Below are 12,753 nucleotides of genomic sequence, written 5' to 3' on the forward strand. Positions count from 1 at the left end.
CCACAAAGGACTCCAGCGTGATTGGCCCGCGGGTTGGCAAGTCCTGGGCAAGACGCGGGCAGGACAATGGTGTTTGTCCATGGCCAAAGATCGAGAGGGCAATGATGGGCGTGTGGGCAACGTGAACAATGGAGAACCGCGTGCCGAAAACCGCTGACACCTAAAAACCGCATACTTCTCCAGATTACCACATACACAATATAAATCAATGCACGAAGCCCATTGAAATTTGTTGAATCTACAAAACTTACGAAGACAATAAGTATATATACTTTTAAATGGCATATTTAAAGGTGCTAGTTGTGATACCTACGTGCCGCTTTGCAAGGCAACGTGTACGGGTCTATTTATAAGCGCTGTAATCATCTGTCTCTATGGATAAAAGTCGAGACACTGGAACCAAAGGTGAAAGTACGAGCGCTTACTGAGACGACACATAGTAAACTTAGATTAGACGAGCCAAATGTCAGCAATACGTTGCTGCAACAACTGTGTGTAAAGGGTGGCAAAATGGAGTACAGAAAAGGCAAAAATCAAAACATTTTTCAGTGATTTCTGGATCGGCATATTGTAAGATTTAATTTTCAGTACCTGACTCAGGTTTTTCAAATTCATAAATATGTGTAGCAGAAAGCAGACAATAAGTTCTATATGTAGTTTACCGTGATTACTCATCAACAAAAAAGCTCGGCACTGTTGTATATCTTTCAAACAGGATGCGCTGGAAAGTGTGGCATGCAGCTGAAGTGCGTTTTAGCTTAAGAAGGTGCTTGCTATGTACGCCGGGTACGTATATGGTACCACTAGGTATACTTAATGACCACAAGAATCCTAAAACTAATACGAGTACTAGATCCCTTTTATATGAATATCATATGTTCAGATTCCCCAATTTGTTAGAATAGTTGACTGGTCGCTTTATAACTAGTGTTGTGTCCTAGACCACATTTTTCAATACTGATGATCGGAATTGGCAAACGTCCAGGTAATTGCGTTGATGTTATGTCTTTGCCAACACTGTTATCAGTTCACTATTTACCTGAGGCAAGCTTTTATTTGGGTGTTATCTCACCGGCTTCTCACCACCAGTGTGAAGAGTGACAACTTAAGGACGAACTTAATATCATTAAGACTGTTTATTGCTCGTGTCCAATAAATTGATATTTGCTTGAGTAACTTTTGTATTGTGTATCGTATGACTATGATGCATATGACTTCGACTTCGTCTAACCTGCATTGAAGTGATCACCATTGTATTTTAGATTCAGATTGCAAGATGGGTATCATACCTCGCACTCTCTCTGAATCCACCATTTTACCGCTTGTCTTTTGAATCTCCATTAACAGCTACTACTTTGTAAACCAATATGTTATTACGTGTAGAACACTCAAAATGATGCACACTCGTGCCACCTTGCCCGTTGTGAAATAGCATGGTCCGCACGGGCATGGGCACATTCGGGGTGAGGCCGTCGTTCGAATCTGACGTAGTAGAATTTTCAGTCAGGCTGTGACAGACCCCACCGCCGACAAGGATCTAAGACAGTGGGGGGAATCCTGCGGTCATACCGTTCATACGTTTTGACTGCCCATGATGTACGTGCGATTTAGTACCTCAGGAATTTGTTTCTAACCGCAAAAACAAACCATAACAAACATGCGCTCCGGCTCGCGACCATCGGCGCAGGTCCTGTTCAAAGCCCATGGTCACGCAGGCACCATTTGCTCTTCTGCGGTTTAGGAAGTATGTTGGAATGGAAGGGTCATGGGGAATGTTGCCAAGAAATAACGTTATGTACACAATACAACACTTGTCAGGTCTGACCTGAAGCTTCGAAAGGTTGATAATCCGGTTGTTATAACGTGCAAAACAGGCATGTACATTCGCCGTACATTCTGAGATAGGGCTTTATGGACACGTACGGCCATTTTGTTTACAAGTGAGTCGTACCATAAGTCATACCGTGATTAACTTGAACCAAAAAAATGTTGCCGTTCTTGATGTCGACATATCGTGATGCTTGTGTGGAACGATCATTGCATGACTGAGTGCACTTACACCTGAACATAATGGCGATTTTAGAAGGGACGCATTAGAAATACTGGTATATTTTCCACCCAATGGCTACGTGCCCGAGGGCCGTGTCTTAAGCGTTCACAAGAAGTTCCCAGTCTTACATAATCTTAACTTACGCCTCAGTGCAAACAACAGTTGTTTGCGTGTCTTCTACTAATATAAGTTATAACCGCAATACGAGGACACATCAGCTGCAGTGCACGTGCTGCTACTATCTGTCCTTTTTTATGGGTTGATTGCTGGGCAGTACATTTTATTAAACCGTGGGACAGTTTGGTCGTAAACAACTGCATTGTACGCTGTAGAGGTGACATAGGGACGCGTGAGTGTATGATGCAAGACCATGCTAACGAACCAAAGGTCATACCGGCAGCTCACCAATAGGACAGCCTCTTTGTGTTAGGTACACATTTAGCCAGCATTTTGTCCCGTGTGTTTTTGTCTTATCAGTTCAGGCGAGACTTGATGGCCCTTGGGCCAGGTTAATTTAGGGTATTTCTGTGGGTTTGCGGTATGCCGGGTTAGCAAAGGGGTTAGGTCAACATTGTCATTGGTGGTGGCGTGATCACGCCGTCGATTTTGTCCACTAGGCTGTAAAACTGTCAAGTGTGTAGATGGATTACATGGTGCTGACTGTTACGACAACCGTGGCTTCATCATATTAGGTCCAACAAGGGATGGTAAAATGTCAGGGCACAACTGCTTGACGAATGGGCGAACAACTGACCAAGTTTAGTTCAAGCCTCATAAATTGTACGTGCTCGTGGGGAGTATAGGAGTGAGCTGAAGTGTTCAACGTTTGCAACGTTACCTGCTAACTGCGCTACTTTAGATTCAGTTGAAGTACTATGTCTATTACATGACGATCCCTTCACAATTCAAAACAAATATGGTTATTCAACTTAATGTTGTATTAACCCTGCAGGAAAAATCTCCGACTAAGTTCATTTCCAAACGTTGCCTCAGTGTAATTCACTAGCATGCGCGGTAAGCTAGAACCAAAGGTATAATGCGCTGTGGATACTTACTACCTTCGCCAAGAAGAAAAATATGTTTTCTTTGTCATTTGTGTCTTTGTCTGTCTATCCGTTTGTGGAAGGCATAACTCAAGAAGCTGTGAATGTTGTTTTTCTAAAAGTAAAAACCCCGTCCGTCGCCAGCTAGGCAGAAATGGTGGGTTATTTGGCACGGGTACGTAACTTTACACGTACACTACAGGACTAGCTTAGTAAGCGAATGTAGCTGCAATAAATGTCGTTAAGTTTTTCTTGGATCTGGGCTACCTGTCCGACCACGTGTGATTGATTGGTCACTTATGAATAGCGGGCAATACTAGTAGGTGCTAGACTAGGCCAAAGTTGAGTCTTTGCAATGATGGCCTATACTGATGAAATCTCTCCATTGGCATTGAAACTACCAGGATTCATATCCGTTACTAAGTTATCTTTTTAACTGAGTTATCTGGTTACGAAATGGACATAAACCGTTAACTAGACCTTCCCCGGAGAACTCTATAATAATGATACACAAATTTCAAAAATATGATGGTTGAAGTGTTTGCAAGATTTTACCCTGCAAACACAGACTGACGCCACAAACTAACGACATCATGAGTCACAGTATTGGATGGCTGTAATAAAATGTGCTGATGACAGACGCAACTCAAGTCCTTCTTTCACGGTTATGATTCCTCGTGTTTTTCAGTTAGGCTCAGGATGTAAAAAAAAATGCAGACGTAGTCGTCTGGGGGTCGGTCAAGGTGGGGTGTGCCTGCCAGCGTAAGCAAACAAGTTTTCGTCAAAACAGCTGACTTAAAAACGTGTCAGACCGACTGGCAATAATCAATAGGCAGCGACAGTGCTGTATAAAGGTCGATGACCTGTTCATAAAGCTGTAGCCCCCATTTCTTATATCGTCGACAAAAATTCAACGAAACATTTTGTGTGCTAAGTGTTATTTAAACCAGTTAACAGTGCCTGACATTGAATCCTGGTCCATCTCTAGTTTGATGACTGTAGATGCGCATTCTTTAGGCATGGAGGTTATTCTTGCTTTAGGTTAGCTACTCTGGTTCGTTTTTTTGTTCATGACAAACGCATGTGGCTGACGATGCTAGTCTATACTGTAGATATACATATAGACGAAAGTTAATGAAAATGATCACATATAAATCTAGTGCCCCCATGCCAAAGACAAGCAGACATTTTCAACCTACTTATGCATTTACTTCATATCTGTGTTCTCTGGCCATAAAACAGTAGCGCTTTACAAAATGGAGACTGTGTTGCAAAGGATAGAAACGTTTTGAATAAAACCACACAATGTCAATCCGCCATTTGGCCCACCATAGCTTTTAGAATGACAGAGTATTATTGCGCTGATAGCTTTGTTGTGCTTGCCATCCATTCTGCCTTTAGCCTCCTTGATTGTAACATGTATAACTGTTGAGCGATAAAGTTCATTCATTCATTAACTAGAGAATACGGTAGGCGTGAATGCCACCCCTTAGAAACGGGTATGAAAGACATTTCATCCACATGTCTATAGCTGGGGTAAAAAGGGAGTTACATGCAACATTTCAAACGTTTTGGCACATGGACAAAATACATTGTATTCCCAACCTTTCAGAATGCTGCGAACAGACATAGTCAAAGAAAGGAGGTTGATCAAAGTAATCAGTGTGTATGGATGTATCATCACATTAAATGAGTTCATTTGCTACAGTGACATTAAGAACTTCAATAAGAACATCATTGATACATAGCTAAAATCAATACCTCATTTCAGCATATTTCTAAACAACTATCACAGTTAGGGTCTTGGTGTTTGAATGAAAAATTTCCCCCGTTTTAGGGAATGGTAGATTCAAGTTTCCTCCCATCTCTCTGTTTGAATATCATTTTGCTACCTTTCTTGAAAATGCTATGCCAACAAAATGAATGACCTTCACAATTAGCAAGTGATGAAACTTGTAAAGAAGGAGCATTGCACTTTCAGCTATGGAAAAAGCATTATGCTTCCGTGAATAGTTTCATCAGGTTGGTAAGTCACTGAATAAAAGGACTCTTCTTACACAGCCAAGAGATTTATTCAACCGACGTTTCGGTGACCATCTGTCACCTTCTTCAAGGCAATTCTGACTACTTGCAGAATTCATATGATGAGGGGGGATATAGACTCAGTCACGTTTGGGACCGCATCCTTAAGAAATAGAGGATAATCGTTGCATTGTTTATTGATATATATATATATAGTTGTGTATATGTTACACTTGGGACCGCATAATGATGTCATCCCGTGATTGTACATATGTAAATATTTTGCGTTTTCATCTCATCAATATGTATAAGCAGCAACACCTGTGCTGCATTGCTATGTGAACCAGTCAGAATTGCCTTGAAGAAGGTGACAGATGGTCACCGAAACGTTGGTTGAATAAATCTCTTGGTTGTGTAAAAAGAGTCCTTTTATTCAGCATTATGCTTCGTCTGAAACGTCATGCTTCGAGTTCAAGAAAAAACATTATCTTAATGCTCGTTTTTAATGTATTATAGACTTGGCCATGAACTTTAAGTGTCCCTTGGGTTCATTTAAGGCCTGGGTGGCCACAATGGCCAGACACAGAGTCAACACAGATGGTCTGCTGATAACATCGGCTTACAAATGTCTGGATAACAGTCTGAAAAGTTGTTTGTGAAATACCTGGGTTGACCAGCTGAAAAGTAGATTGCAACAAATGCCCTGAACTAAAGAACACTATCTAAGATGGTTTCTCTTATGCATTACCACCCACAGCAACAATCTCTATTTATATTAAGTTTCTTTTCTTAAATTCAATAACTCAAATGAACACTAGTCTAAATATCCTTACCTAAAAATCAGTGAACCAAATGCATTGCATATCAATGAAGGTTAGACAACCAGGTACAACGATAAGATACACAAAATAACAGTTACGAAAACAACTGGATGGGTCAAGGAGGTTTAAAAGAGAGATTTAGGAAATGGTCAGACCAAGGAGGTTATATAGACAGGTCTATATAACCTCCTTGGTTAAAGTTGTAAGAACTGTTAAAATTGTTTATGCTTGTAAGTTTGCAGGGATTTAATTTCGGATTAGGGAAAAATTTAGTATTCGTTATGGGGATGGGTTCACGGTGGAAACTAGGTGGGTAAAAGACAGAACAAGCAGTTTCGAAGTTCATTTAAGGTCTTTACGAAAATCAAACCACAGCAAAAATGTTAGCATTCACAGAACCTCTGCACGTGCTTGTTACACACGTGTCCACGCTCAAGTGGGTAACTGGTATCAGCTAGACTATTGTTCTGTTGTGGAGGTGTGCCTGTTATGCTGACAGAAGACTTTTGGACAGGGATACCACAAAGTCAACACCTTGAGCCAGACACAGCTAACCTGGAGGTGCAAGGTGCATGCCATGTTTGTTTAAACCTCAGACTAGCGGGAGACTTGAAGTGTTTGTTGTAAAAATATTGCTGATCCTCTTTTTGTTCAGCCCATTACCCCCCCCCCCCCCACCCCCATACTTTGCCTTACATACCTGGGACATGATAACATTTGATTTGTATTTATATACAAAGTAAAATGATATTCATTCTTACAAAAAGAACATATAGATACCTGCATGTATTTTCACAATCACACACATTGTATTAAGTTCTTTTCCACAACCTCAGTAAAGCAACACATTTGTAGGAGGTGGTAAAACATGGTCAAGTAATATCTTTATATTGGATCCTGATATTGGATCCTGTCAGTTTTGTTTATCAATGTCTGAGCTAAAGCTAGCCACTTGATTGGTCAACAGGCATCATCCGTGACTGGGCCATATTTGCATAATCATTGCATAATACAATAGTGTCTGTTCTTTAGCCTTACTTATGAACAAAACATACTGAATGGAGTACATAATTGGGTACAGGGCTACCTGTCAACCAAACTGGGTCTGTTAAACAATAAAGTTTACACAGTTAAGTGATTTCTATGTGGCCATGTGTTTGTCAGTGGTAAAAGTTTGACAACGCATGGTCTGAGCTGAGTGTGTGAAGAAAGCAAAGATGACCAACATTGACAAGTACTTTAAACACTTACAATGGATGGTATGTTGACATTGGTAGTCAAATATGGTAAGGTGGCAAAACTTGCTGAAAGGAAGATTCAGTAATGTATAATACAGCATATGCAATATAGCAAGTACACATGTACAATGTACCTGTGTTAGTAACCATACATACAGTCATATTTGGAGTTATATTTTTTACTTCAACCTCATAACTGTACACTCCTCCACTTTGGAAAATTTGGTCCCAAACTAGCTCTTAGTTTTTAAAAATATCACTCTAATACTACTTTCTAAACTTAAAAGTATACTTCTAAAGTTCTGATACTACTTCTATCCTAAGAAGCCAATTTTCTCTCTTTTGCTGTTCTCTTCTTTCTCCAAGGCTTCCTTTAGTCTGGAATTCAGCACCATTCCAACCTTCTTACCAGACTGTAAAAGAAAAGCAAATACATGTACATTAGCTCATATCATGTTTAATGAACAAATTGGTCTTTGACTAGATGTATGGATACAATCTTGATTTCTGACCAGGGCTGTCTCTAGCTTTAAATCTTTTGCCGCCCCACTCATTATTTGAAGCCCATGTTGTTGATTTTTGTTGTTAAATCTTTCATTTCAAACAAAAATACAGTTTCATCAATGTCATGCCACATTTTTTGGACGGAACGGACAAAAATTGGTAGGTCCCATGAAGCAAATTTCCATCCCGGGATGGGGGGACAGGTCCTGGAGATAGCACTGTTTCAGACTGTGTGTTAAGATAAGAAGGAGGACAATGCAAACCTCTATCATCTCATAGATGCTCTCAGGGTCCAAACTGCCTGAGCCCTCCTTGTTAAGACCAGCTATGGTTCCCTTCCGGGTGACTCCAACTGTGAGTCTGGCCAGGGAACACAGCTCTTCCTCCCAACTAGCATCCACTACATGTCTTTGGCCAATCTGTAGGGATATAGACACATAATGAACCACTGAAGTCCAGTGTGCATAACGTGTGTAGTCCAGTGGTTAGCGAACCTGCCTCTGGACCAAGAGAATGTGAGTTTGAATCCCGGCTGTTGTAGCTCACCCGACATGCACAACATACTGTAAAAGGTCACAGTCCTTCGGATGTTAAGCCATGGTTCATATACGTACTTGTTCAAAAGAGCTAGGGGAATTTCCCCTGTCCAATGAACCTGAAGCTCTTAACTTGATTCAAGTGAGCTAAACTGGTTGGAGATCACTTTCACTTCTTTTTCACATTGTTAACAAGAGAACAAAAACAAGTAAGATAACAGATTCAAAGTATGGTACCTCAGATCTAGAAAAGCTTGGTTATGAAGAAAAATATGTATAGCATACAGGTATTTCGATGCTGGAGTTTCCATGCTGGTGTCTAGCTTCCCATGTAAATAAATTTGGTAACATACAGCACACTAAGTGCAAATCAAGCATCGAAAACCCCCAAAGTCAAGCAAAATGAGGCACATAGTGATTGACCATACCTTGCTCAATGTGACGATGAGAGGTACATTGTCTACATCCAGCCTTTTGACATCATACGGATCATCTGACAGCTCGATCTCTTGTTGACCCTCATCATCTGCTGTCACTATCACTGTGGGAAGTCTGGGATCAGAAGAAAGTTCACAGCATGAAAAATTCAATACATGAAGGATAGGTACAGTAAACCTTGAAATGGTAGTGGTGCTTTTATTTTTGCAGTGATGACTCCTCCACTTCAAATTAGTGACACCATGAGTATTGTGTACAACGTATTATGACTGGAAGAGTTGTACCAACCGCAAACTTAAAGCCTCCTTTCCCTTTCTAACTCGAAATTAAGTCCCCACAAAAAAAGATAAATTCACAGTAATAGTCTTCAACATGCCACTTTTGAGATACATGAACTGTCTCCAATCACCTTGTACTAAAGAGGGCAGCTTTGACAGCTAGAGATACAGCATCAAACAGGTTCCCTCCACACTCCAAAACCTGACAGGAAAAGGGCCCAGTTAGTACTGTGTCAGGATACACACCTACATCTATACAAAATCCATGTTTAAACACACCATTGCCTATGCTTGCTTATCAATGAAACTTTGTCTAACTTTCATGATTTAAATGTAGCAACTAGCAAGTAAAACTAGTACTGCCTTTTATGTTCTTCTTCTGAATTAAAACTATTAGAAGAAGTTGGTCATAAAAATCTTTGATGTATCTACATGTACAAACAATAGTCAACTCATAATGACTGACAACTGTTGGTGTCAAAGAGACCTGTCTACTAAACACATTTAAAGTAGCTCAGTGTTGTAATCAGATTTTGTAAGAGCCACTGCACTCTATATATCTCAAATTGCTCTTATGCCTAGACGGACTGCAGTACCATCAAATCCTGCTAGGAAGAGCAGCTGCACATATGCTTACCAGGACATCCACAAAGAGGACCCAACACTGCCCTCCAGGTATGATGCACAGAGCAGTCAGGTCCAGAGTACTTTTGCTGCTGAATATTCTTTGTAATGCATTGGAGACCTCAATAGCTAGTTCTTCTCCTCCTCTTCCTTCAAACTCAGGGGAAGCATTGGCTGAACTGAAAAACAGGGCAACTATATATGTTATACACATGCATAGATGGGCTTGCCAAAAAAAAAAGATCAATAATTTGCTGTAAAGTAATTGAAATGAGACATGGCTAACTTGACAAAGGATTCAAATACTGCAGACACTTGTAGAAATATCTTGTAAACAAGCTTGACAATGTGTACTTTATAGAATTTGATATACATGTAGAAAAGGCAACAACTATTGATGACAATGCTGTGAAGAAATCTACATAGAATCTACCACAGAAAGCTTTTTGTCTTATGTAAACAAAGTACATAACCAGCACTAAGAACCACATGAAAAAGTAAATAATAAAAACAGAAAAACTGGCAAAATCAATGGTATTGTCCAGTGTTACAACTGTGGGACTACATGTATTCATTTAAAAGAAAGAAGATGGAAAGTTTGCAGCACACCTACCAATCTACAAAGAACTCTAGTTTTCCTTCTTTTGGTCTTCCTGGGTCTGGCTCCCCCATCTCAGCTTTCACACCAACTAGAATATCTGTGTTACCCTGATATAAAAAGAAACAAACAAGAAAGACCAACTACAGATAAATAAACATTGTATCAGTTACTACATGTTACTCAGGACATGAGTGCAATGGTGCCAGCTAGCAGAGTATGACCAAACTGCAGTTACAAAAACATATGATGAGTCTGACAACTCACTTCTGGTTATGTTGTTGTTACATGTATGTTTTAGTTGTCTATTCATCTATGCTGACTCATATGACTTCTCGTATATAAATATGATAAAAAGAATCAGGAAAAAGGCTTCACCATCATCATTTAGCTTTAATCATTCCCAGGGCACCATCAGCAATCTTCCACATGCATACATGTACATGTTCATGTACTTATATTTTGCCTTACATGGTGCATTGATTGTAGATGGTTAGTCACATAATAGTTATAAATCTTATTGACTTTTGGGTACTGAATCAACTACTTTTATCTCTACGTATAATGATGTGTATGGTAAAAAAATCAAATTGCTATAACCCTAGTTGTAGTTAAAGTGCAGTCACTTTCGTCATACTCATACGCTGCATACCATGTCGTAGCATTTTCAAACAGACTGTGACAGAACCAACTACTGACAAGAATCTAAGACAGCCTTTTCTGTTACAAGACAGATGTATTTTGTATCACATACTTCAATAATCGATACTTGTACCAGGAGTTAGTCCACATGTGCAAAGAAAAAGGGTGGAAAGCGAGCTGTTACCCCATGGAAGTAGGAACGAGAGGGTTCATCTGCCAATCCATGCATGTGGAAGGCACTAAGGGCTACAGGTGTGAAGGGCAAGAGAAGGAGGGAAACGACTAAAAAGCTAGCGGAAGAAGCAGAGAAGGCGTCCCGCTGGCTGTGGTTCAGAAGTGGAGACAAACAGTGGAAGACTCTCGGCTAGCAGTACCTGGCCAGTACTGCTGCCCCGCCTCCCAGAGGAGGTACTGCTGATGGGGGCGAAACCACCAGTGAAGGGAGGAAGCAGCTGAGGAAGCCGAGAGGCAGTCGTGACATCACACTGTATTACGTAAGTGTATCACATACTTCAATAATCGATACTTGCATGACTATCCCAAGTATGCCCTTATTTTCCATATTGTACAACAAGATGGCACAACGTATGTGACCGGGCCCTCAGCAACTACTAGTAGAAGTACAACCAAACTGTAACTCAAGTTACCCACCAGTCTGAGCCGTGCGGATCCGCTGGTGTTGGATACCACATCAGTTTCCACCTCTACATGTCTGTAGTCTTCACAGGCACGGCCGTCAGACCGCAGGTCATCCTGAACATGGAAGAACAAAAAGCTTAAAACAACTGTGCTGGTAAATGGTTTGGTCCCTTTTCTCAACAAAAATTCAAAGGCCTAATCGCCCATGATTTTGTAAGAAATGAGAGGTGGTGCTTTACCTCTCTGTCTCTCTATTTATCTATAAGTCTATCTATGGTCTAGGGAGGATTATATACAAGGCAACACACACCAAGCCAGGTTCGATATGAATTGTGATTGTAGTTTTATTGTGCCTAATATTTTAGCACCATGTTTGAAGCCCCAAAAATAAAGACAATTTTCTACTGAATGTACATGTGTCATAATTTTCTAAGGCCTGGCGCATGCCAATGCATATACTGCCAAAAAGGTATTATTGTCACAATGATAAATACATAACTTACATTAGAAATTGAAATAGGCGCTTTGAAATCTTGGTAATTCCAAGGCGGTTTAACTTTAAAATCAAATCTCCTTGGTGGTTATGAAAATATTTCCTTCTATATTCTGAAAATATGACATAACGATAAAACAAAAATGCAAAATTTGCAAGTTTAAAAAAAAATGAGGTTTTTATCTCCTTTATTTTTAAATATAGTCACCCAAAAAGTTTGTGTCACATGAATTTATACAAACGGTGAAATTACACAACTTTCAACGTGAAGTCTACATCTACATCTACATTGGGTTACCCCCAAATAACCCCTTCAGGGGCAAAGTAGGGGGGGAGTTGAGGTCCTGGGCTATTAAAGGCGGGCAGGCCTCCAGCCTGGCACGGAACGACTCAACGGTGGAAGTCTGTCACTAAACCACAAATGCCTTGTCGCAGGAATCATAAGAAGCGAAAAGATCTTGCCACTCAGCATGGTATTGTAAGTCGAAGACTATACAGTTAGTTTGCACGTTTGTGCAGATGCAAGCCTGGAAGCCGCCATAAATATTGCCCCCCTCCCCCTTCATAGTTTTCTAACGACAACCAGGTTTACACCAACAACATATCATAGGACTGTATAATGTCATAATTTCCGTGCATTTATGGACAGTCGTACCTGTACTCCATGGACAATAAAAATCCTTTCTGCGTCGCTCAGCACACCTAACGTGGAAGACATGCTTCTTCAGCTCCGGACAGCCGTATGTGTACTACGTCATTACTCTCCAAGCAGAGGTTAGGGGTCAGCTTCTTTTTGATGTCTTTTAATACATTTTTGTCGGGCTTTC

At 40.4% G+C, this 12,753-nt stretch overlaps 1 protein-coding gene across 1 annotated transcript; it reads right to left on the reverse strand.

Moving 5' to 3' along the window:
• Nucleotides 1–6,707: 6,707 nt before the first annotated feature.
• Nucleotides 6,708–12,730, reverse strand: LOC136439027 (exosome complex component RRP42-like). Its single transcript, XM_066434149.1, has 8 exons — nt 12,582–12,730; nt 11,446–11,547; nt 10,168–10,262; nt 9,568–9,733; nt 9,062–9,132; nt 8,643–8,766; nt 7,942–8,097; nt 6,708–7,587 (listed from the first exon to the last, which is right to left on the reverse strand). Exons 1-8 carry the CDS (start codon nt 12,642–12,644, stop codon nt 7,489–7,491), a joined length of 876 nt encoding a protein of 291 aa, XP_066290246.1. The 5' UTR covers nt 12,645–12,730; the 3' UTR covers nt 6,708–7,488.
• Nucleotides 12,731–12,753: the final 23 nt, after the last annotated feature.

The sequence above is a fragment of the Branchiostoma lanceolatum genome, chromosome 7 (assembly GCF_035083965.1).
Source record: "Branchiostoma lanceolatum isolate klBraLanc5 chromosome 7, klBraLanc5.hap2, whole genome shotgun sequence".
In the NCBI taxonomy this organism is placed as follows: Eukaryota; Metazoa; Chordata; class Leptocardii; order Amphioxiformes; family Branchiostomatidae; genus Branchiostoma; species Branchiostoma lanceolatum.